Source organism: Fringilla coelebs (genome assembly GCF_963513975.1).
Source record: "Fringilla coelebs genome assembly, chromosome: 4".
Classification (NCBI taxonomy): Eukaryota; Metazoa; Chordata; class Aves; order Passeriformes; family Fringillidae; genus Fringilla; species Fringilla coelebs.
Window position 1 is genome coordinate 52,123,963 of NC_140032.1, and position 26,534 is coordinate 52,150,496.

The 26,534-nt window shown below is 37.7% G+C and overlaps 1 protein-coding gene across 2 annotated transcripts in view; it reads right to left on the reverse strand.

The window, feature by feature from the left end:
- The window catches only part of GRID2 (glutamate ionotropic receptor delta type subunit 2), a gene marked incomplete at its 5' end in the record, with an annotated part of 671,475 nt that overhangs the window by 187,060 nt on the left and 457,881 nt on the right, over positions 1 to 26,534 (reverse strand). For both annotated transcript variants that reach the window (XM_084203835.1, XM_084203834.1), the window contains 3 exons: positions 6,015 to 6,134; positions 14,023 to 14,184; positions 19,024 to 19,197. In XM_084203835.1, the coding sequence (XP_084059961.1) occupies positions 6,015 to 6,134; positions 14,023 to 14,184; positions 19,024 to 19,197 (456 nt within the window). The remainder of the gene's footprint in view (positions 1 to 6,014; positions 6,135 to 14,022; positions 14,185 to 19,023; positions 19,198 to 26,534) is intronic.

Sequence of the window (26,534 nt, forward strand, 5' to 3'; positions counted from 1 at the left end):
TCTCTTTTTTGCAGCACACTAAACACACTGGAGCTCAGCAGACATGGCTGACTGTTCTGGTAAGAAGATGTAGATGGGATAACGCCTGCATAGCTCACTGTGCTTGCCTTGGGTTTGTGGGTATTAGTTTGGAGTTTGACTTCTGGGTCACTTTGGTCCTAACACCTGATCCTGGCTCTTATGGATTCTGGATGGATGTTTTTTCCCACAGGTGAATTATTCATGTGGAATGGGTTGAGTTGTAGCAACTCTGCTCTACATTTATCAGAAGGATGACTTGAACCTTCGTCTTCTGTGTTCCTGGGGCAGCATCCACCAAGCCACCAAATCCATCTCTGGCTTCTTTACTTTGCACTTATTACAAGGAATGAGATATTCATCCAAAGAACCCAGGATCGGGGCAGACAGCTGGGCAATCCAGTACAAAAAATTAGATTTCACTCCCCCCATCTGAATCAGAGAGTCCAAAAGCTGATAAAGTCTCCAAACGGTACACTACTGATTACTTCGAGTCAGTCTGCCTGTCTTTCTGCATACTCAGATTTTAAAAGAAAATGTTCCATTCAAAATAAAAAAGAAATTTTCTTCTTAAGACCTTTAAATTTTTTTTAAATTCAAAAATACAATTATGGACGGATACTTTAGTTTCTTTTTCTGTTATAGTCAAATATGCAATGGGTTTGGCTTTTAATCTAAGCAGAAGTACATTTCCAAGCAAAACACAGTTCTCTATTAACTCTAGTTTCATTGTGATGGCAATCAAATCACCAACACTTCGCAGCCAAATTAAATTTCACTAAGATTTGACAAAAGATTTGCAGAAGCTACCAGAAAGTAAAGCATCGGTCACTGTGTCTTAATTGATTTACTGCATAGCACTAAGTGAAGGGAGGAAATTATACCCTTCAGCAGGCTTACAAGCAAAATTTAAGTTCTGTGCTGAACCAGAACAGCCAGTCTTGGTTCACCAACATATTTAATTACCTCTTTACCTTTAGTATTAAGTAGCTTACTTCATTTCTAGAAGGGTGATTAAGTATTTAAAGTTGCTTTAGAAAGACTATCATGGTAGTACTGTGCCAGGTCCACCTTCTCCATCAATACCAGAGGCAAAGCAGTCAGACACAGCAACTCTTATTTCAACTTACTAGAAAATACACCATCAATAGTGTCTCTCTAAATCACAAGGATATCTTTCAGTCACATCATCAATTGCATGTCAACCTTCAGAAACATCTGCACAGGTCACAGCCTAAAGTATCAAGAGGTGATACAAATATATTTTTCAAGTCACATCACACAGCTCTACCTTGATCGTGCTCACAAAGAGACCAGGTGAACCCATTATTTACCTCAAGTAGCTTACCAAGAAGCTAACTGAGAAGGAAATACTTCACATGCTCTTGGTTATTAAATGGGGTTAGTTATTAACTGTTGGCAGAGCTGCATAAGTGATCTTTTTGCCTAATGGCACAAAAGGGAATATGAGATAATGGATGCAGAAAATAAATTTTAACTTCATAAAAATAGAAATCAACTTCCTGAAGATCAAAATATATGCTTGGAACGTTGCTCCACGATGCAAGTTTAAGAAAAAAAAAAGGTGTATTAGAAAGAAATACCACTGCTGTGATCAACAAGTATTTTCAGATGAAGTGGAAATAGCAATTATTTTAAGAGAATGAAGAAATGCAAACTAGCCTTCCCATCTCTGAACAAATAGCATAACTATGGAGTGCTAACCCTTAATAGTCTGTGAAATGAAAACCTGCATGCATTGACTCTGCAGGGAAGATCCTGCCACTTGCACTGGCAGAAGCAGAGAGGAACCATGTAGAACCCGTGAGACAGGTGTCAATCCCTTTCACATGAGATGCCTGACACCAGATCTCCCTTGGATCAAAATAGATAACATTTCCTCCTTAAGATGATCAAATCATATCAAAATGATTTAGGACTGGACCCTACAATCCTAATGGACAAATGCAGATGGCTCAAAGCATCCTGGGTTACCCTGGTGCCCCACCAAGGCTACCTGTTTTCCTGCATGCTCAGAGCTCTATCCTTCCTCCAAGGCATCTCTAGCTGTCCTGAATGCAAAGGAAACCTTGACATGGACATCTTGGTGCAGACAGGAATAGATGCAAGAGCCAGGAACATTATCTTGCTCCCTCACTGGGAGGAAATAACCTAAAACATCTTCAGAAGAGAAATATACAGGAGGAGGTGGGTGTATGCTAATATGGATAGGAAGGTAGAGCAAAACACATCACCATCTTCAAATGCCCACCTGTGGAAAGAAAACCAGTGGGGGAACAGAAACAAAGTCCTCTAAACTTCAAATGTCAAACAGAGCCTTTGAAGATGAGCCCATTCTGAATTACAAGGAGCACTGTAAGAAACATGAAAACTGCTTTATTTCTGCCGTGCTGTTTCCTACACCACCTAGATGTAAGACAGTACTCAGAGCTATCAGCTCCCTTTTGTTCGTTTGTTTGTTGGATGGTTATTCACGGGAATGGCAGCTTTTATTTCAGCAGTACAGATAAAAGTATTGCCCCGAAATTTAAATGTCAAAGAATACATACTCAAATGTCAAATACCAACAGACAAATGCCAACAGAGAAATGTCAGAAATACACCCATGTCTCCCACTGAATATAACTGCATCTGCACAAATGCAAGCCACAGCATGCTGTGTAAAAGCAAGAGTTTTTCTTCAGTTCCTTTGGGGTTGTAACACCACTGGTGTCAATAAGATCAGTACCTGGCAGCAATCTGAGTGTATTACTCCAAGTACCTGGCTCTGGCAAACCGTGCAAGTGAACTGATCCATGTTCTGCAAGGTAATGGATAACATTTACAGTCATGAGCGTACAAAATTGCTGTTTCAGGCAAATCCCACCCCAGGATTTGCTACCCAATCACCAGGTGACAGAGCCCAGCACAATGAATGACCTCTCACATGGATTCTCCCACTGCTTTTCAGGTACGATAGTAACCCCTGAAAGCTGAAGGAGGAGACGTGAAGATAGTTTTTTCTAGATACATGGCCTAATTTGACCCAATAAACCGATCATAAACATGAATTCTAGGTGCATCCTAAACTATTGGCTTTTCTTGAGTCCTGGGAATAATCACCTACAAATATAAGTGAACTTTGCAGTAGTATAAATTACTCCAGAACGCGAACAGAACAGATTTCAAGAAGAAAATCTCTTTTCAATTCAATTTTCTCTTAAGAAATTCAAGTGTGTTTTAAAATCTTACTTTCTTTATTAAAATCAATTGACTGTTCCTCAGGAAAACAAAATAGCAGTCCTTTACACAATTCACTTGATGGGAATCTCTGGTCCCAATGACTTCAATGGGCCTTTTGTAATGATTTTACCCTTCATTATCTCCTATAAAAGTACTTGAAAATATGTTGATTAGGGAAGATGTATTTCAGTTAGTCTGCTAATTGCAGCTGCTTCTACTAGAGTTGAGAAATAAAAATGCTTAGGTAGTTCTACAGTCAGATCACTAAATACATGAAAATCTGAAGTGTACTTTAATTAGTGTAGTTAACAAAAATATATCTGACTCCTGTAATTATTGTGATTTGCTTCCAACACTGGTAGCTCACACACTGTAAAGTAAATCCTAATCCAAGATAAAAGATGTGAATTTTTGTCAAATAGTAAAACCCCCTCTAAATTTTCTTCACTGTCTCTGAAGCAATTGTTTTAAGAAACCTTCCTTGTTTTTTAACTCTTTGACATTGACTAAAAATTAATTTTAAATTGTTTTCTTACTCAATTTATTGCAAAAATTTGAAATAATCATTGGATTTTTAAAAAGAAACTTCTGAGAACAATTATCACATCCTCACAATACATAAAGAACTTCCCTTCTAAAGAAATTTTTTTCTGTACACCTCCTTTTAAAGGTTTCTCTGGATTATTGAGTGCTGTTTAGAAAAAAAATGAAACTTTTAATCTGTTCTGCTCTGGACGTTATCTTCTTTTTAACCAGCTGCAATGCATCACACAACTCTACAGAGAGGCATTTATTATCTTTTTCAACAGGAAAATTTTCTTATAATATCTAAATTTAATTTTAAATGCTCATCTTGGCAAATGTAAAAAAAATCCGACATACTTTTAGTATTTACTATATATTTAGTATTTAGTTTAATTTTAAGATTTGTTTTCCTCCTCAACAGGTTTGTATCATGCTGAGTTTCATCATCTAATTATAATCTGAGCAAAACTCTATTCTCTTAGACCAACTTCAAATCCATTTCTCTCCGAAGACAGAGAATGTCTCTTTGTTCCTGAACTACCATAGAGTAAACAAGGAAGGTTCAAAAGACCTGTTTGTATTACCCCACTGTTTTACACAAGTTAGGTGTGTCCACAGTCATTAATATCTGTTCTAAAGTCAAACTCTACCATAGCTTAAATTAACAGTACAATTTTAAACACGCCATCAAAAAAGAGTTAGAATAGCCAGGAAGTTTTTTGTACTTCTGTATTTCCAAGACCTTTCTGCAAGTCTCTCCTTTTCTATCTTTTTGGGAATGAAAGAACACAACTCAGGCATTCACCCAGACAGGCCTGAAGTCAAAAAAATCCCCAGTCAAAGTCAACCAAATAAATTAAATGAAGAGACACAGATTTGTCTTAGGAGGGCAGCTCTAAAGAATAAATAGCTCCACAGTGCACAGCATGGAAAATAAATCAAAATATGTTGAATCAGACAGAATTTATATGTAAGGGAATAAGGACTGGTCAGCAAAGACTCTCTGTAAGGTACCTCCAAATATCAACCAGATCCAGCTCTGCCTAGTTTCTGAAGCATCTGTCAGGACCTCTGCTCAAGGTGACACAACTACAGACCCATGCGTGCATTAGAGTATTGATAAGAGATGAAAGAGCTCAAACAGAATAACAACTCCAATGAAAAGTGGAGGAGAAAGTTCAGTTTTTAGACACTTTAGACTTCTTATTTATCTCTTCCTTCTTTCAGAGTACTTATCTGTTGCTCCAGAAGGTATGCAGACAAATGATGTACTTCATCATCAAGTGACACAGACACATGGACCCAGTTTACATATATTAAGAAAATTCTCTATTTCCTTTCAATCACTTCATGTTCCTCCTATACAAAACCCAGTATGATTTGATACACTAAATGAAGAGATATTGGTATTTTTCAGAAAGTCTATCTTTGAAGGAGAGTTGCTCCTGGAAAAGCCTATTAGTATTTTGTTAACCTGTGAAGTGCCATATGATTTTTGCCATACCAGATGAGCAGTTGTTCAAAGTTAAGGATATTCGTTGCAAAGAGAGACGTGTTTCCACCATTTGTTACACAGGACTTACATTTAGTTTTAAACTGGCAAAACCCAAATACCAAGAAAGAGTAATTCTGCTGGATATATATGCTATTCCCTGTAACAACCTAAGTCCTTTGGACTGTGTCTGGCAGCTAAATACATAACATTAACTTCTTCTGTATAAGTTAATGCCTATTAAAACACCATGTATTTATTTCATGAAGAGGCTATAGAAATTTAACCTATTTTACAAAAGAATTTCTCTTTCTGTAGCTATGAATTTTAATCATATAGTAGGTGGAGCATCCCACTTTGACTAAGTATCAGGGACCAGTCTGGGTGCTCTAAACATAATTCAATCTAAGATTTGCAATTTTGGACAGGGATTGTAAGGGTTAAAAAACAACAACTTTCACTGGTCTCTTGGGACAGTCCATCAGCAGTTTAACCCATTCTGCATTAAAAATGATATCTTGAGCAACACAACCTATTTGGAACGATGGAACAAGACCTATTTGGAACGATGAAACAGATGAGTATCTCAAAGTTCAAAGCTTTTCTCCTACATCTTACTCCTTCAACAATATAGAACACCATGTTATCTGCCATCAAATGCTTTTCTTTTAACATGGAACACAAGAAAGGTTTTGAAAAAATCAGCAATCTCTTGATTGAATATATGGAGCCTCACCTTGCGGATGCCTCTGCCAAGATCTTCTCCATAGTTTGTCCCCAGAATTTCAAAATGCACATTGGGATTCCCCCCATTTTCTGCAAATTCCAGTTCTCCAGTCAAGCCATTCACTCCACCCTATTAGAAAAAACAAAAAGGAAAATTGACTAAAAATTTCCAAGTGGGTAATTGTAACAACTTTTTGTCACTTGAAGGCCTTCATGCACCAGCTATGCAGAAGAGATAGGTAACTACCAGAAGTAGGATAGTTTTCCATAGACCACGGAAAACTATCCTACTTCTAAATTATCCTTCTCCCAAAACACTAAAAATTCTGAAGCTTAAATTATTCCTGCATCATTATGAAGTTCTTCACAGAAGAATTAAACTCAGCAATGCTAAGCAGATGCAATACAAACAATAGTCTTAGCGTATTTTGCACTCCAATTGTTGTGCTTTGATCCATCAGCATCTATGTATTGACACTTTAACTCCAACAAAATTAAAAAAAACAAGTAATTTTTTGCAAAGAAGTTTAGTGAAAGCAAAGCTAACCACAAACACACAGAAGAAATGGAACAAAAATTAATTATGTTTGTTGATCTTTTCTTTCTCCCCTCAAATGTTTCTCCCCCATGAAAGATTTCCACATGAGGGCAGGCTGAGGTTTAGACAAAGGTGTGTGCTTTTTCAGCTCAACATTTATGATCTGCACAAATGAAGAAGGGATCCATTCAAGGTCCAGCTGAATGCAGTGACTTTTCTTTTTCCTCCCAATTATCCTTTACTAAGAATATATGACATGGGCAACAATGCAGCATCTCTTCAAGCTTGTTTTTAACATTTTTACAGTTTTGCTGGAAGGGGTTAAAAAACTAGAGATGAAACACTGGAGTGAATAATCCCCACAAAGAATTAGAGTTGAAAGGGCTATACATGCCACAGCCATACTCAAAATCTATTCCAGAGTTAATTCAACATGACACACATTTCATCTTTGTATAAGAACTGTGATGATCTGAACTACAAAATCAAGAGAGCCATGTGAAATGCTGAAAATGAAAACCTTTACCCTTCAAAAATTTCTTCAGTTTACAGATTGAAGGAAAATTTCATGCTTAGCCCTCTCCCTCAAAAAAAAACCCCACCAAACCCCACAAACCAAAAAAAAAAAAAAAACCCCAGACCTGTAAAAAATATTTTAAGAATGTTTAAAAAAAAAAAAAAATCTGCCTCTGGTGTAAACCCCCATGAAATGGATAGTTTTTCCCCAAAACATAAGGCAAGAACTTTGCAATTGTGATTGCTGTTTCACTTAAGAACTTTTCTATTTAAACTTGAGAAACTTGCAATATGAACTATCTAGCTAAGCACATGAGCCTTGCTGAATCATGATATTAAAAGCTCTATTCTTACATCTTCAGTCTGGACAAAGTCCAGGAAGGGATACAAAATTTGCATCTCCATTGCAGTTTGCTGTGAAATAACAGAATGTTCTCCTACTTTTATAAAACATTACTGTGATTATAACAAAAGTAATGAAATATATCATTGAGATGATACTTTAAGAATTTACTAGACTACTAGCAGTTAGTACTATCGGGGAATAATGCATAAATACCTATATATTAAAATAATGAAAATATTATAATAACACAACTATTTTATGAGTGCCATTTACAGTTAAAACCAATAAAGTATTTTGTGTATATACATATTTAATGATTTTTGTAAAGTGTTTTTGATAATTTTTTATTTCTATAGTATTCTCTTTCTTATTCTAGAACAAAAATAAATTAAAAAAAAAAAAAAGGAAAAAAAGCCAATAGCCTGATTAAGGGTACATCTAAACAGACATTCGCAGGAAGACTCTGGCTATTGCAAATCAGACAATTTTGACAAATGCTGTGGTTAGCAAGACACACTGAAGACTTTTTATCTTGCCTACCATCCTGCAATAACCAGCCCTTTGTGGCTCTTACATTAGGGTTAGCACAGCTCTGGCTGGTTCAGATTAAAGACAGTGAACTTGTGTTTGCCCACAAAATCACTCAAAGATATCCTTTGGTAAATAACCCAGTTACACAAATATAAACCTTTAACTTAAATTTGACTTGATCCTACTGGTGGGCCAGAAGGATAAACCTGCTCCATATACCTTTTCCCTCATAGGTTCTTATCTGCTTTTTCAAGGCACAGTTTCACATGACAGGAGATGGAGAAATGCCTGTGATGTGTCACAGACCTGTAAGAGTTGGGATGCCCAGCTGATTGCTCAAAGCCTCCATCTGGACACCTCACCAGACACTGATTTGGTTATATTATACTTAATATTTCCTATATTGCTTCCTAAAACTTTCCCTCACACTGGGTATTAAACCTGTGGGTCTGAGGTAATTAAAGCCTGAAAATTAATTAAACTGGTATATATGACCTGAGCAGCACCATGATTTCAAATGAGCCACAAGCAGGACCTAGGAAAAGGAAGGGAAAACTCTGGAACAAAGTGGTAAAAAAAAAAGAAATATTCAACAAAAAACATTGTGATCTCTTCACGGAGATGCTTTGTACAGCAGAAAACAGAAATTAACAATACAGGATTTTCAATCTAGAAAATAAGTGACTTTCTTTTCCAGTCTGAGAGCAGTCCCAATACTTTAAGGAACATGGAGATAAAATGTAAATGATTTTTTGAGCCTTGAGATAGCAATTAAAAATATTAACAAACTTTTAAATTTATTTTTATAACCTTTGTTCTTATTTGAGTAAATACAATTAAAAAATAATTCAAATAATCATTTAACCTCAATTATACTTGAAGTAATCAATCAATTTCTTTAGAAAACACAGGATTCTTTGGAAATAGATGTTCCCTTACATAGAGTAAAGGTTAAGAGAATCACCTAACATGTTTTGGAGTTTGATCTCTATCCAGAATCTTTGTATGCATTTGTTTAACTTGATTTTTAAACTGCTGCAACTGTGAGGGCAAGATACAAACTCTTAAGTTCATCAGCTTTATTTCTCTGGAATCCAGTCTGAACCAAAACAACATTATTTCTCATTTATCTATTTTGGCAAGCTATAATTCTTTGAAAATTTCTCATTAAGGAGTGTCTTAATCAGAGCTTCCTCTCCTAGACTGTGTACATGTGAAAATAGTGTAATAAGAGCTCCCATCAAAATGGGAATGCTGCCAGCTTGGGAAGGGAAGAGGCAGAAAGACAAAACAGCAAAGAACCACCCATATAATGGCAATAATACCAAATCTATAGGAAATTCCTTGGAGGTTTGGTTTCTCCTCCCTGGCTGGGACTGATCTGGCAGGCCATGCAATGCTGTTATTGCTCTCCACTGCCCCTCGTTGTCCCACTCTGCCTTTCCACAAGGCTTACACAACTCTGGGGGCTGCTTAGGGCTGACAGAGGGGAGCGGGATATCGCCCAGGAAGATTTTCAGGATGCTGCTCCAATTTTTGTGCGTAGCTTTTCACAGTGTGGATCTGTCTGCAACACTTGATTTGCAGCATGTGTTTTATCCCTCTGCTAGTGCATAGTGGAAGGGGATCACAGAGGCAATGGCCATCTGTATGACAGCTAGTGATGCAGGAACTTCCTGATGAGATTTTCCCAAATGATTTTAGTGTTAATCGTGGTAACGGCCAAGAGTAAAAGAAATTTTTCATTCCATTTAACTCACAGAAACAATGCTATTTGGGGAAGAATGAAGACATATTTGTTATCTACCCTCTCAAATTCTTCTGAGGTTCAGCTGCAAGCATGCAATTTCCTGACACATATAAAACTGAAGAGTGAAATGTCAGTTGCTAGGCCAAAAATGTTTTACTTACGATTCTGATCACTGCTCTGGGCTTTGCAGAGCTGTTATAAAGCTTGGCAATATAATTAAAGTCTACTTGAGTCCCATCTAGACTGGCAAGATAAACTACAGTTTATATATGCTTAGGCACTACTATACTGTAAGTCCCTGAAGAAAGCACTATTTACCTAGCAGTCAGGACCTCACTTGGGAATGTCAGCTTGCCAATCATCAGCTATAAAACACTGTACTTGCTTCCCAGCTTCTGTTCAAACTTCCTCTTCTTTTTTCTTCAGGTACCAGCTATTTTGTAATTAAGGATAAAAAATAGGCTATGTCCTGCTATAGGCAGGAAAAAAATGCTATAATCAGTAAATACACATTTCACATTTTATTCTTGAAGAAGGCTGATCCTGAGAACATTGCTGAGTTCTCAACTAGCACAGACAATCCAATCCACTACCTGAAAAACAATTTGGTGCCTTTTTTGCATGTCACCACTGAGTGTCACTGACATTTCTGAGACCAGCACTAGTTGACAATTCCACCTGTGATTCATGAAACAGCAAGAGGTACAGCTCATTTCCCAGAAAGGATCAGCCTCTGTGTCGCTGCTAGCGCTGGAACTCTGCTGTTAGTGAGATAAACAAATGTGACTGGGAAGAGCCCTGAGACATGTGAGAGAAGGCACATGCAGAAACTTGATGCCATCTTGCTGAGTTGATCCTCCCTATAATCCTACTTACACTTATTCCCAGGCTACTCAGGAAGATTAATTTTTCCCGAAGTAGAATTATTTTCTAGTGATACTTATTCCTCCAACTGTGAAATGGCTTTACTGAGTAATAAACAAGTGAGCATGTGTTTTGGGATAGGTCCCATTACAAAAGTGAATTTAAACTAATTGCTGGAGCTGGCCAAGCTCATTAGGAGGATTGTATTTCCTGATGAATTTAACTGTTTATTCAGTTCCAGGATGGGCAGGAACAGATATTAGATTTAAATAATTGTGGTGGGCTTAAAATGTTTTCTTTAGGCTTTGTCCAATCAGCTGAATTTACAAAGAAAAAACTGCTTTTGTAGCTGTTTGTAGAAATAGCGATGCATGAGTCAAATGCTTAGCAGTGAAAAGTAACAAATGACAATAAGGAATGATTTAGACAGCTTTTTTACAATTTTAAGCAATGTTGGAAACTCTAATTTCCTCTCATTGCCTACTGTCCTTTACTAGCTTATTAATTAAAAAGAAATCAGTTCATTTACCACCAAGGTAACAAATTAAACATTTGCTGCTGTAGGGTAAACATCAGCATCCCTTTCTCCTACCTTCTTCAGTGAGTGGCTTAATAAAATTTCCCACCTCTTCTCTTATTTGCCCCTCCAGAAATCAAAGAAAGGTCTCCCTCTGCAGCTAAAACACTGCCAGATGTTCCTGTTTCTGGATCTTTTTGGAAAAATTCTCAACTGTTTTTCCCTTCAAGAGCTTGAATACTTGAGTGTAATTTGACTCCTAGTGAAGATACACTGAGAGGAGGGACAAGCAGAGACCAGGTGATGATTTCAGCTCTGCAATACAGGTCACCAGGAAGGGTGAATTAAGGTGCTGCAGAGGATGGAAGTTCTTTTTCCAGGAGTATTTAAGAAATCTCCAAATGTAGTTTCACCCTGAATTATATCAACACTCTACTATGATATTCCATTATACACCACCATTGGCAACACTGGCAACAGTGGTGATTTCAAAATGAAAATGAGGAACTTTTAATTGGGAAACTATTTAAATGCCACGTAGTAACTTTCATCTGTTTTCTTTCAAAATTGAGGGAAACTGGTATGCTTTTGAGGAAAAAAACCCTGTATTTCAGTTGATTTTAGAGGACTCTCCTGGACAATAGAAGAGAAAAGCTGTTTAAAGAATAAGGCAAGATGGGAAAGAGGAGAATTCTCAGGAAGAGAGATGAAGTAAGGACTTTTTTCCCTTCATTACTTTTGGATTTTATTGTTTTTCTGATACCTCATCAGTCATTCATCAGTGCCAAATTTTTAATTTCAAAAGTACACAGCTGTGATCCCAAGGTCCTTCTACATAAAAGCTTTAGTGAAAGAAAAGAGAAAGTAGGCCACAAAACTAAAGCACAACTCCTGGTTTTGTGCAATTCCACTTCTCAGCTGCAATCTTTAGCTTTCCTCTGCCTATGGATTGAAATGCTACTGACATTCACACAGAGTAAAATTTCTGTATTTCATTTGGATTAAGTTTTGACTTTCAATTTTAGCATGTTACTTCTAGAAATTCATCTCTGTCAGCACAATGCAGTGTAAGGAGTATTTGGATTATTCAATTTACACCAATAAAATAGTTTCTTATCAAACCCATCTAATTGAAATAGCAGAGAAACCCAAAAGTGACAGGATGGAAGCATGGATAGCTGCACAGATCAGAAATTTCTTTGGCATTTGTTTCATTTTTGGACAAACTAACAACAACTCCAGAATTTCCACTTGCTCCTGCCTCCTTGAATGCTTTCATAATTCTCCTGGCCATTTAAATGGGAAAGTGTGCAAGAGCATTTACAAAATCCAAGGCAAGAAGAGAACCAGCTTGCCTGAATCATAGGTCAAAATCCATGGGACTGCCAAATGTGAATTGGAAATTGCTCAGACAGGTTAAGAGCAATTCAGTTTGGAGTCCCTTAAAGACCTATCCTGCCCCTGAATAAGAAATGTGTCCTGGATTATTCTTGCAGTCTCATGAGTTCAAACTGTTAGAATGGAAAATGGAAACAGATACCAAAGAAATCCTTGAACTATCATTTTGGAGGTAATGCAGATTAACCTGGGACTGGGTAAAATATAAGCAGTGTTCAAAGGAGACTTACATTTTACCTGCATCATCATAATTTCTGGTAAAGCTAAATACCTAGTGCAGGATAGCAAGTTCTCAAGACAGCATTATATTTTAAATTATTTTTATGTCCTGTAGTGAAAGCCATAAATAAAGCACCATTTTAATTTTTTTTTACTGCCCTTTTTTTTCTGTGTTTACACTGCCAGCACTTTAAATGTAAATATGCATTACCAGGAAGTGTATGCAGACAAATGAGGAGGCAGTTTTATGAAAGACATCAATAACACAAAGAAAATGAGGCAAAAAACTTACAGGGAAGGACAAACTCTCAACCTGTTCATAGTGACTAAACAGGCTGCAGTATTTGTCTGTAAGTATTTGGAGGTTGTACTCACCATGAAGAAAGGAAATAACTAAGAGAAATTATCTTTAAAGACTGAACAGGATTAGCAACTTGGCTATGACAAGGATTAAGGTAGGAAATAAAAATCACAGGGAAGCAGCAACATGGATAAAACTGTATTGAGACTGTTACACCTTGCAGTTGAGATGGCCACAATACACACACAGTAACACCACACAGTTTCAGAAGGCTTCAAGCATTAGCCCATACAGAGTAACACCATACCACTTCAGAAGGCTTCAAGCTCTGCCCTTTATTGCTCTTCTGTGCAACCTTTTATATCCTTCATCTTACGGGCACTGCACCTGTGTGCCTCTGTTCCCTTTGGTGATGGGTCAGTGCCCCTGGGCACTCCATGGCTCGTTGCTGTCAGTGCTGCTCACCTGCTGCTCACAGCTGCAGCCCATTGGGGATGGGGCTGGCCACAGCCAATTACCACCAGCTGTGTACCTACAGTTACAGGTTTTGTGGTGGCAGAATATAGGCTTGATAATTTAGGGGTTTCCTTACTCCCGTTTCTATGATTTCACTTCATTAAGGTCAGAGGCAGTGCAATGGTGAATTCTGCAGAACATTACCCAAGTGCAATTCTGCAATTTTTTCTCCTTTCTTTGACAAACAAAATAGTAAATTTATTTTCTTTACTTCCAACCTGTGAAACTCTTCAACAGTGACACTTCACTCTTCACCTTTGATACATTTTCGTCCTTGAGCATCCAACTGTTTTAGTAGTTTTGGTAAACAAACTTACTGGTTTTATTTCAATATGATTATTGTGACATAGAAAAAACCCAACCAACCAACAAACAACACAAGCCAAGTAACGACCACTTCCATTCAGGAACTGTGAATACATAAAAAATGTACTGATAAGAGTAATATGCACCTCAGGAGGAAATACTACCTAATGTGAGTACTTTAGAAATCAAAGATGAGGAAACACAGGCAAAAAGTACCTTCTTGATGGTTTCCAGCATCGATCTCCCTCCTTGCCAGGGTTTAGAGTTCTTCCTGATGCAGGTGAGGCTGGCCATGCTGTGCCACTTCCTGTCCTCCAGCTTCTTATGAAAGGCATTTGCCAGCAGAAGGACAGTGTCATATATATAGAGGTTTGAAATCTGTAAAGAGATCAAAATGGAAGCATTAGCATAGTTATTTGTAGTCTCCTCCTAGCAGCCAGAATTTATCATTTGTTTTGCCTCACCCATAATCCTCTGGTAATTAAATACTTTATTTGGTTTTAAGAAGAATCTGTGAGAGGCAAAAAGTCACACATTTGGGATTTGGTAAAACCTGCAGCTGGGGGCTGTAACACTTAAAGTGATAAACACTAAACAAACTACACACACACGAGAAGTCCAAGCAGCCCAACCACTGGCACAGCTCCACTTGCCAGATTTACAGCTCTACTTATGACCATAAACAGATTTCCTTTTATTTTTAACCAGTTCCTTGTGAGACTCCATTTTTCAGTCACCAGATATTTGGATACCATCAAATTATCTTCAAGGCTGTTTTGTTCTTTGGAAAAGCAAAAACTCTGAAAATTTAGGATAGATTTAGTTGTGGTTTTTTGCGCCTGATTTGTGCAGTCAGTTCTGATTGGCACTTTCTGGCATGAAATAAGACTCAATGAAATTCTTGTCAGTGTGCAATTGCATGTTGATTCTGCAATTTATAGTGTTTCTGTCAGAGTGTTTGGCATTGCCTGCTAATTCCTGGCAGGGAAAAACTCTTACAGAGTACATGTGTGTATGTTTCACCGTCAGCACAGCTGCATACAGTGTGAGGAAGTTCTAGTTTGGGGTCAAAAGCAGAACAGTGGAATTGGAGAAGAGCGATCACTTGTGTGCCCCTTCCACTTAACCATGTTTTAGTTCTATGTACGTGCTTTAAATGCACACAGTGCAAAGTCAGATGTGAAAGATACAATTAAAAGTAAAAGAACAGAAGATCAGAACTCATGAACATTTCTGAAACAAGTAATTTACAATATAGTTTTACATCAGTCTTTTCTGTCCTCAGATGGCAGGAACATTTAAGTTACTGACAGTATCATAAAAAGAAACCTCAGCTGTCCTGAACAGAGGTTCTCATGAAGGAAACCTATGTTCAGAAATGAAAAGGACTTTTGGGAATATTATTTTTAGATAACCTATTGGTCATCTAAAGTTACTGAGGGAAACACAGTTTCCTCAGGTGCATGATAAAGGGCTCTGTAGAACATTCCTAGTGCCTGACAGCAAATTAGCCAGGGGCAATTTGAGGCGAGGTTGCTGGGATTTTTTCTCCATCAGTCACAGACAAGCAAAAAGACACTTCCTCAGATTTGTGGAATATGTTGGCTGCTCTCTGTGAGGGTTTTTTACACAGCTATAGGGAGTATGCTTAAAGTTTGAAAAGAAGAAAGAAGCTAACAAACGGAAAGTATGGGAATTTAGTAGCCCTGTTCTGTTTTCTAAATATAGCCAAAGACAGGGAAAGCCCTGAAGTTATTGGGAGGGGGTGTATGGCAAGGAAGCACAATAATGCTGAAGATCTGAGATACTGATTGGCAAATTCACACATCACCTTAAAAAAGGGGAAAAAAAAAGTTAGAAAACCCCCCAAAACCTCTCTTCCTGTCTAATTAGTCCTCTCCACATAGCATCTTTTTAATGTTTTTTTTTTTCCTTTTTTAAATCCCATCTTTATGCTAGCTTTGCTTGTGTCATCCACTAACTGCTCTGTTAGTAGCACAGATACTCTGATCCTTAGTGCCCCTTTTTTTTTAAATGATCCTTCCCTGTGCCTTTCTTCTAAAGAAGGTGCTTCTTTATTCTTACTTGAGCTCCTCTTGTGGCTGTGAACATTTCTATTTTGGTATTCACCCAGGAACAAAATCTACTTTCTTCAGATGCACGGGCCAGGCATCATTGTGCATGGCAGGATGAAAAGCATGGATTGAGGATCTGGGCCCAGGTTAATCAAGCATTTTAAAAACAACTGGGATGATTTACCTGCATATTGTAAACCTACAAAGAATTCAAAGCATTTCAGCTAAAACTGTGCTTCCCCAATGAAGCCAGCTAGAGGGACATTTGTTGGAGCAGGAAGGGGAGGAATTATCACTGGGCTGTGAGGCAAGCTTCTTTCTATACAAGCCTTTGCCAAAGTAAAAAAAACCAAAAAACCACACCACCTCTGGAGAGCAGAGGGAATAAGGTCACTAATGAGACTAAATTGGTACATGAAGGGCTGTGGATGCCAAGTCATCATTTCCCAACAAAATGACATTGCTTTCAAGGTAACTTCTGTAACCTACCACCATGGGAATAGAAGACAATCGTCACAGTTCATGAGGAAGGATGCACTCGCTAATCTAAGAGTAATATAGCTGGGCCCTCATCAAGTATTAACAGGGCTCAGGAGGACAGAGTTCAGCAGTTATTAAGCATTGTTAGTCCTTCACTAATAGTTGAGCTTAACATTTACTGCAATCAATCACTGATAATGCAATGATAAAGACCCTACAATTAATTCCTGTTTCTCAACATCACCCTTCCCTGTCACTTCCAGAAGCATGCTTCGTTAATATCTGTCCTGATGAACAGAAGGGGGTTGTAATTTAAAGTCACTTTACACCTTTATTAATTTCCCACATAAATTTACTGGGGCATTTAATGCACTGCCTGGTGTCCATTACTAATCCTTTATTTATTCTAAGTCTTTTAGGCTAAGGGCTGGACGCTTGCATTATCAAGAAGTATTTAACTACATAACCTTCTGGTAATGCAATTTAAAATTGAGATGTGATTATTTTATCCAGAGTGTGAAAGAAAGGTACTTAGCATCAGATGAAGGATGAATGATTAATCTGGATTATCAGCGGTTATTTTACGTCTACCTATAATATTGCACAGTTTTTAGACAAAAGGGTTACAGTACTAAATTCTTCTGTGAATCTAGTTTTTAACTTTCTGCCTTCAAAATGATACAAATGTATAGAATTTGTTTCAATTAGGCCAGTTGCAAAGACACAGTGAGACATTTTCACCAGAATATTTTTCAGTGTTTTAATAAAGATGCTGAAAAAAAATTAATTATTCACACAGACTTTAGGGGGAGTAATTCAGAAAAAAATAAATAAAGAAATTCACCCTTATAATTTCCAGAGAATGTTTCTGATTAGTCACACTTCGATGTCATTAAAAAAAAAAAAGCTTTAGTAATTTCAATTTATAAACTGTTCAAGCTCCCCACTGGATTAGAAACTAATTTATAATATTGTTGCCTAGAACAAAGAAGCAGCAAACAAACCCCACAGCTACTCAAAGGACTGTGCATCATACTAAGGCACAAGGGGAAATTGTGTCAGAGTTTTCCTTCCTTTCAGCTTATAATGTTGTCTCACTCAGCTAAAATAATGAAGTACAGCCATCTCAGGGAAAGCATGAAAAAAGCAACTCAGCTGCACAGAACAATTAAACCAGTCCAGCTTCCATCATTCCTTTGAACCAAATTACTAGGAAAGCTTCCAGCAGGAACATTGTGGCTCTCCGAACTATAGGTAGATCAGGACCCACAGGTTAAGGTGTAAGACCCAATCTAACAAATTAAATGGAATTTTCCAATTTGAAAACTAAACCTTGAATTCTAGAATTTATCTTTCCTGGATTCACACAACTCCTCAAGTGAAAATAAAAGTGAAGAGAAAGACAAATCAAAATGTAAAGCATCCCACTGACATGTGACTCTTGTTTTCTGCCTTGCTGTAGTCAGGAGCTTTGTTCATGAGAACTGCTCTTTGCACCCCCTGACTCCTGCATGTGATCACACTCTCAGCTTGAACACACTGTCCCTAGACTGCCAAAGTTCCCCCAGGACCACGCTGCCATGGCAGCATGGCACAGCCTAAAGGGTTTTTGCACTTCTGAAACAGTCTGTAAATATATCCTCAGCATCAATGGGCACCACACAGCCCTGCTTGCTTTGAGAACTCTAATAGGATCACTGTGTTCTCTGCCACAGCCAGCTTTTCATGTCATCAGTAATTGCTGCCTGGCTTTTCTGTGAACTAAAATTAGTGACACAAAGGCTCTTACAACTAATCTGAAACAGGACAAGACTATCCACACTTTGTCCCTTACATTTTTTCATTTTAAACAGACACCCTTGAAGACCTCCCTATTTTGCTCCCATTGTTTCTCTCATTCTTCTCTTACAGAATCATGAGGTGGCTGCTTTTAGCTGCTGGGTCAGATAAGCTCCTTCCTCCACTGCTAAAAATAATAATATGTAGCCATCTTTCTACAACTGCAGTAATGTTCACAGGAAAAAGCCCCCAAAAGTAAAATCAACATATTGAGCCAATTTCACACTTCTGATTTTTCTAAGATTTGTCATGATGAAACCTAATGAGAGACACAGGGGACTTGTTCTTGGAAAAACTATGTGAAGTCAGGAGGACAGGGATCCTGTTGCTGAATTCCTGTGGTAGGAACCTATTCTAGTTTAATTGTAGTTTGTGATTAACAACACTGAAAATAAGGCCTTCTTGGAACTTCGACACAGATTTAGTTGTATACACCAAGGCACTTGAAAGAGATGATGTGACAACATATTTGAGGCTCAGAGAAGCACAGCAGCTCAGGAGACATTGAGTACAGGGAAGACATTCTTTTGGGTGAGATGACAAAAAATAAAATTTAGCAGGGCAAAAAAATGACTATCCTACTACCTGAGGACCAGGTTGCTTTTCTGGATGTTTATGTCTATTGCTGTGGAGAAGGCAAGCTGCTCTACCAGAGACACTCACTCCCTCCCCAACTCCAGGTATTTCCTTGTCATGCCATGAGCCATTAAGCCACACGTCAGAGAGGACATGAAAAATAAGTTGCAGTTAGTTCCTGGGGGAAAACTTAAAAGTTATCTAGAAAGACAGTTCCCAGGTGGGAATAGACTGGCGTATGAGCTACCTCCATGCTTTGGGAGAAAGGGTCCTTGGGATCACACAGTGATGAAGATATTCTGTGGTTGCCACGGAAACAGCGCTGGCTTGTGTTTTGGGGGACTGGAAACGTCTGTCGGATAATTGTTAACCTTCCAATTGACCTTCTCACCAGCTCCTGCACATCCACGTCATTTATTTCCTGAAAGATAAGGCAAGGGAGAGGATAAGCATCAGAGTCAAAATTCAGAAACGTGACCACCAAATTACAAACAAAAAATAAACTGAGTGGACCAAGAGGCCTCTCAGCTATCGTCGCACACAGCTATCGTCAAACTCCACCGCAGCCTCAAAACCAGTGTGTGCATGCTCATTAAAATAACTGGTGGTATTCAAATAGCACCCTTAACTGCAAAAGTTCAAAGTGTACTGTGCTCAAACCTCAGCAAATATTTGTATTTTAATAGCTGTTTCATTTGGGGTTTTCTCTGCCTCTCCTTTTGCCTCTTCTGATCTTCTGTTTAACACTGTTTCACAGCATCCTCGACAGATAATGTATAAATCAGTAGGAAGCCATAGCATGATGTATTTCTGAGTGCAGCATTGCTTAGGAGCAGTGAAGGCAGAGACAATGTTTCAGGCCTTAAGTGCTCATTTCCTAGATTCAGAATATCAAGAATCTATAAACAATGTGCTAGTTAGAAATAATTTACCAAAAGGGCAAAGAAAATGCATAAGAGCATTCTAGGTGTAAATGTGCTTGTTTATAGCAAGGCCTAATTTAAAAGCAAATTTTTATTCCATAGGGTACCTATTAAGGCTTACAGCTGAACACTCAGCTCTACAGACAAATACTTAAAAGAAAAAATAACTAAGTAAATCCACCAATATTAAGCTTGAAGTATTAACTTTAAGACAGGTTAGGGAAATGTGAAAAACATTTTTTACATAGCATAAACTCCTGCAGGTTGGGAACATGGTGTTTTAAACTGGTGAATTATGGGTCCCTTAGGGAAGTTGAGCAAGAGGAACATGGGCTCCCAAGCAACAGCAACTGACTCCAACCTCCACATGAGAACTTGAACTTCAGTTGAATGTGGTTTTTTTCCTGGTGATTCAAATAGCTGGTAGCTGTCAAGATAATTCTGTGTCTGTATTTTCCTGTAAAATTGCAGAAATAATGTAAAATTTGTTCCATCTTTTTAACCAGGATCTCTCTCTCATCATGCTGAACTGCCTGTCCATGATCTGCCTTAATTACAGAGGCTGATACCCCAAACTTTCCAGACATTTAAAACTGTGGCTTAGCCCCAGGAAGGGAGGTGGATCAAGTGGCTCCTTTTGGCAGCCTGCAGTTAATATTCCTTTGCATACAGCCACAGTTTATTGAAGATTTTTGATTCTCATTTGTGTATTTATAGCTTTGTCGTTTTTCAAAGGATATGGCACATCTGAATTGTTAATACCTGTAATGAAATGCCATCATCTTTTCCTGCCTTAGCTTCCTGATCTATAACCATTTTGAAGAATTCAGGATAGACTTGATCTCAAATAATGGAATCTTTCTTGGGGAAATGAAGCCAAGCTTTTTGAAAAAGCAGCCCTTTAAATGTTACAACAAGCACCCCAGTTATTTTGATTTTGCTGTTTCAGTATCCTTTCATTATTCTGAAGAAACTACTTTGGACATACTGGTGTTTATTTCCCTTAAATTTTGAAAGAAATATATGTGAGATGTAAATTATAACTTCTACTCTCTTGACGACAGTAAAAGTATTTTATTTGCCTTCGCAAATTATCATAGTTTCTGAATTCATCTGTTATTAATGTTCTTAATGAAATACAGGGTTTTTTTTTTCTGCAAAGAGAAATAACATAGCATCAGCTGTGTTCAGTGTAATATCTTGCATTTCTGGTCGATTAATTCTTAATGTAGCACAGATAATGGCTTATCTCAGCTTAAGATGCTGTCTTTTCGTTTAGCCTGTATCATTTCACTAGCTGTGAGGTAAAAAAAACAAACAAACAAAAAAACCCCACTGTTTTAGCAAAAAAAAAAAAAATTATAATACTTTCAATATAACCATAAAGGAGAGCTCAAGAAACTTTATCTTGATTTTAAATTCTATACTTTCTCAGAGGATTTAAAAAAGTTTGCCTGGTTTCATTACACAGCACGCCCAAACTGTAACACCAAGATTATTAGACTCACTCTAATAATGTAAAAACAGACACCTGGATGGCCACATTATATTGCCAAATACTACTTTAAAAGAGATTTTGACTTTCAAATCCTCAAGCATTCATCTTTCCTGCTATAAAAGTGTATTTATATTTTCTGTATTCAGCACTTTTTGGTGCATTTTAAATAGAATGTTCTCATTTTAACCTCTACGTTACTACCTCATGTCATTATACATCACCTGGGAAATAATAACAGCTTTGAAACACCAAAGCCATTTTTGTGTGGTAGCCAAGGAGGTATATACATCCATAGATTAGTGACAACTATTATTTTAAATGCTGATTATACCATAAATCCAGATTTTAGATTGACAACAAAGCAATGCCATGCAACCCCAAATTCAACATTAGTCATTTGCTATGTATTTCTTTGTCATTTTTTAAATACTTGGCATTGACTGAGTGACAAGCCTTTTATATTATGACTCTCCAATATCATCTCTCATTCTTGAATTTTGGATCTGACTTAAGAAAACTAAATAAAGCAGCTATTGTATGAGAGGAAACAATTTTCATTTGCACTTCAAAAGAGGATACAGTGTAACGCTAGAAGGGTGGCAGAGGAAATGTTATACAAGCGTCAAATGTGAAAAAAATTAGGAAGATGACCAAGTTGAACTGAGTTGGCACCTGAATAAATTTAGGCTAGGTTATGTGAGGTTGTTTTTCTTTTTTTTGTCTGTGTGCCTTTTTTTTTTTGTTTACTTGATTTCTTTGTTTGTTTGTTTGTTTTGTTTTTACATCAAAAATTCAATTTATAGTTCCAAGCCTTTCTTTTGCTGGTCTGAACTTGGAATTAAGGGGAGACTGTCCTATCACAAATGGAACAAAGATAAAATTAGACATTTCATCTAAGCAGGCAAATAAATAAGGAAAAAAATGCAGATCTAAATTAACAATTCTTTACAGATTAATTAGGAAACAAGAATTGAAGAATATCATCTTGATATATAAGGCAAGATTCCAAGGGGAATTCCAAGGGGAATCAAGACTACATACTGGACATCTAATATTTGTCCCATTATTTTAAGATAAGCAGCCCAGACAGAGACTTACTATTTACCACAGAGCAATTGTCTCAGCAGCGAGACACATGGAGGGGAAGAATGTATTTACATGCTCCTGCATTAAGCACCAAACAAAGGTAAAAATTCCTTTTCTTATGAAAACATCTTAACTTTGGGCCAAGAAGATGGTTCCAGTATTTATAATAAAGTGGGCACACTATTTTCCAGTGCATGCAAGGATTTGAACACAGAAAATCCTGACACTCAGAGAGGAGAAGAGAGTGTTTCTTCCTTATCCAAAAGTCAGCAGGGGAGGAAAGGGTGGCTTAAGGCTGCCACTGCCCATGGCACAGAACATTTATGCCCTTCCCAAACTCCTCAGCACTTTCTAAAGAGAAGTTGAGGAAAAGGCATGGCTGATGAACCTCCAAGACAAGGAAAAGCAGATTTTGAACTGCATCATCACTTGCTCCTACGTATCATTGTTTTTTAGGCTTTGCAGAAAAGGATGAACAAAAGCTGAAAGGACACGGAGAAACTAATTTTTAGCTTTCACAGAGAGAAAAAATAATCCAAGATCTTGGAGAAAGCAGGGTTGTCTCCATCTGTGCATTAGCTCTCACTAATGCCAGGAGCTGGCAACCTGTTTGTCCCCCTGTTCCAAAGAGGGTGCCATTTCACACAGCCCCACCCACCCAGTGGAAAATGTAAGGGTTCAAGTGAAGCTCCAATGCTATTATCAATCATTGTCCATAGGAAAATGATGAATGTAAATGAGCTCCCGGAACTGAGGTGTGATTACAGGATCTTGAAACATGGTTATGCTCTTCACTCCTACTCACGTGGAGTGCATTGGGCTTGAAACATGCTGAACAAGATGAATACATAGGCCAAGGACAAGCCCTCTCCTAGGAATCTGTCTTCATCAAAAAGAATACAACCTTTAAACACAACCCTGTAGGTCCCCCAATCCCCTCTTGTTCCATGCTGGGCAAACCTGTTGGACCTTTTCCCATAAATTGGTCTTTAAAAGAGTCTGGAGGGTTTTTTTAATTCTTTCATCAAGCAGGAGATTTTCCAGACTCTGGTGCCTCTGGTAATTAGAAACATTTTAACAACTTTTGACCTCAGTTTTCTCACGCACAAATTGAACTCATTTGTTCTGGTGTCAACCTTGTCCTTTGGCACTTGACAATGATGCATTTATTCACCTTCTCTAAGTGTTTATAAACAGAGAGCACATCCTCTTTTGGTCTTTGTTTCATAGGCCAACCGAGCCAACCTTTCACAAATCAGCTTTCCCGTGCACTCATTCCATTCTGATTCTAATAGATCTGGTCATAACTGAGCACATTATAGCAGATAAAATCCAAACAATCATTTGTAAAGCAGCATCAATATTTTCACCTCTGTATTCTGACTCTAGGCAGCGGAAAGTGTTTGGGGCTGTCCCTGAGTAAACAATAGCAATAAAGAACTGGTGGCAGTCTTAGGTATAGCAAGATAATAGTAAGGTAACCCTGAATGTTTTAACAAAGAAAAATGCTTGAGAGAGACATGATTTGAAATGGAAAAAAAAAGACATTTATTGCATTTGAAAAGAGCAAGATAAAGTGATGAAAACCATACAAATGCCCCTTCTTTGGCTCCACTAAATAAAATCTAGAGTTGTGAATGAACAGTCACAAAAGAAGTATCATTTTTTATCCTGGAACTTTGAAACTGTATTTACTACTGTGCAGAGGAAATGAAGCAAGCAAAGACAGATAGACAGAGGGAGGGAGAGTGCGAGAAATCCATTCTCACATTTTGTTAAGGCATATTTGATCATGACTACATTCAAATCTATGACTCCTGCAAATTTTAAATACAGAGCTGTAACATCTGCTTTAAGGCCCTGAAGAAACAGGAACATTTATTTGGAGAGCATTTTCTCAGCTGACTGTACTGATCAGAAGAGATTTGCATTGTTTGCTATGGTCTAATACAATGCATTATGTTTTAGCAAATTATGAATTCTTTCATTTTATAGGAACAAACCCCCTCCTCCCACACTTACATTATGATACACACTCTTCAAGAAAATTTGCTGTATTGCATAAAGTAGCAAGTAATGGGACAATAAAAATTAAGGAACTCTTTGCAGGCATTATAGCATTTAAAGTGAGCAATTAAAATAGCAGATGTTACCTCACAAAGCCTAAACAGATTTCTCATCACAAAACTGAAGGTGGTATTTGCTTCTGTATTACTATAGTTGGTAAGAAGGTTGTATTCCCTTAGCACAGGGATGGAAAAGGAAAGACAATCCCAACTTCTTTTGGTATATCAAGGCAAGGAATTATTTGAATCTGCAGTGAACATAATTTGCAGAACAACGCATTTTCACTGTCATAGATCATGTTAGGATTTCAAATTAGGAGGCCAGAGAAGCAGTGCTACAGTTACTTATTTGACAGTGTCATTTAGCCAATATAGGCACTCAAGCACAGATGTCTAAGCTGTGACAAAAGATTCACAGAAGCAAGAAAATGTGCAGAGCTCTGAGATCACCTCCCAGTCATGTGGAGGTACTGTGGCCATCAACAGGTGATGGATGACCACCTCGGACAGACTGGGACATAAAGATAGCTGGTTTATGTATCACACAGAAAGGGGGCCACAAATCTCTGCATTTCCAAATCCTGCCCTGCCAAATAGAGGCATTGCAATCTCGTTACTGAACTGGCAAAACACTGCAATAAGCAATTACCCAGCATCAAACACTCAGGAAACATGGAGATTTCTCCTCTAATTTGAACACAGTGACAAGGAAAAATTGTGCAAAGCAGAACCCTTGCTGTAGTATGACCTACTCATCTTATTTATTGCTAATATGATTTCTGCATCCACATAACATTGAAATTATTTGCATTTTTAAACAAACAGAGCTAGAAAGCCACCTAAGTACCTAATATGGATTTAGGTTCAGAAGCAGATTAAGCTGAGATAGCACTAAACATATTCACTTTCTCTGGAAGAGAAAAGAGGAATTACTGAATGAGATGCAGAGACTCTAATGACGATAGTTTAGAGCAGTTTGTTGGAATGAACTTAATCACAGCTTTCATCCTTTTCATCTACAAGACTAAGAAGGGATGATGTACATTTCTCTGTGCAGATCACTCAGCTTTTCCTGCTGCTGGGACTGCAGTCCAGAGAAAGAGTTTTGGAGTGGAGAAGGAAGCTGAGTGGTAACCACTTCAATTGCTCTGCCATTTCATCTGCTGCAATGTGCAAATAGCAATGCTTAAAAACCACATTTTCTTTTTTCCCATGGAGACACTAATTTCTGAATAAAAAGCAAAGAGAAAGCATATATGCTAGGAATGGATCCTCAGACTTGCCTTGTTTTTTTTGAGGGGGAAGGAGCTGAAAGAGCTAAAAGCAAGCACCTTCTTTAGATCTTTTAGAAAGCATGTAACATTTAAAGCAAAAGAATCAATGGCAGTAACTAACTTGAACAGCAAACCAAAATCTGAGCTTTGTCTAAGAAACTGCTGTCCCATCTACTGATTACAGAGGATGGCTTTAGATTCAGTGGATGCTCTTCTTAAAACACTCAGTCTTAACTCTGAAGTGAATTTTAGTCTAATCAGACATGAAAAATAAATATGTATGTTGTTCACATGACCACCTCCCGATTAAAGCTGAGCAAAGCCCCATTCAGTGCTGGAAAATACACACAGCACTGGTCAGGAGCAAGGCAGGGCCCAAACTAATGGTTATGCTGGACCTGTTTGTTTCCACAGCATTGCCAGAGACATATTTTTCTCCAAAAAACAAACTGGCTAAAATCCACCAGCTTAGCACATCATACTAATGAAAATCCAATAATTAAGTATGAAAACAGAAGTGGATAGCAAACCCAGGTAGTATGACATAGAATTTACATGCAGTCTTTTATCCTGAGAATATACAGGATTTGTATGATTAACATGTTAGGAGGTAGTCATCTACTCAGGGAATCCAGCTGTTTTCAACCTAAATTATTTTTCAAAAACCTGAATGCTGTCAAACCTGAACCACAGTGTTCAATACTTTGTACACAAAACTGCTTCACATATTGGCTTGTCATATTTTAGCTGACAAGCTTTCATGGGAGAAATTATTTCACAGTGTAAAAGCAGAATCTCAATTTAACTTACTGTTTTCCCTTTATGAACATTTATATATGACCTAATCCAGAAGTCTACCAAAGAGCCTCCCACTAATATCAACAGGTTTGGATATCAACCATGCCAGAACA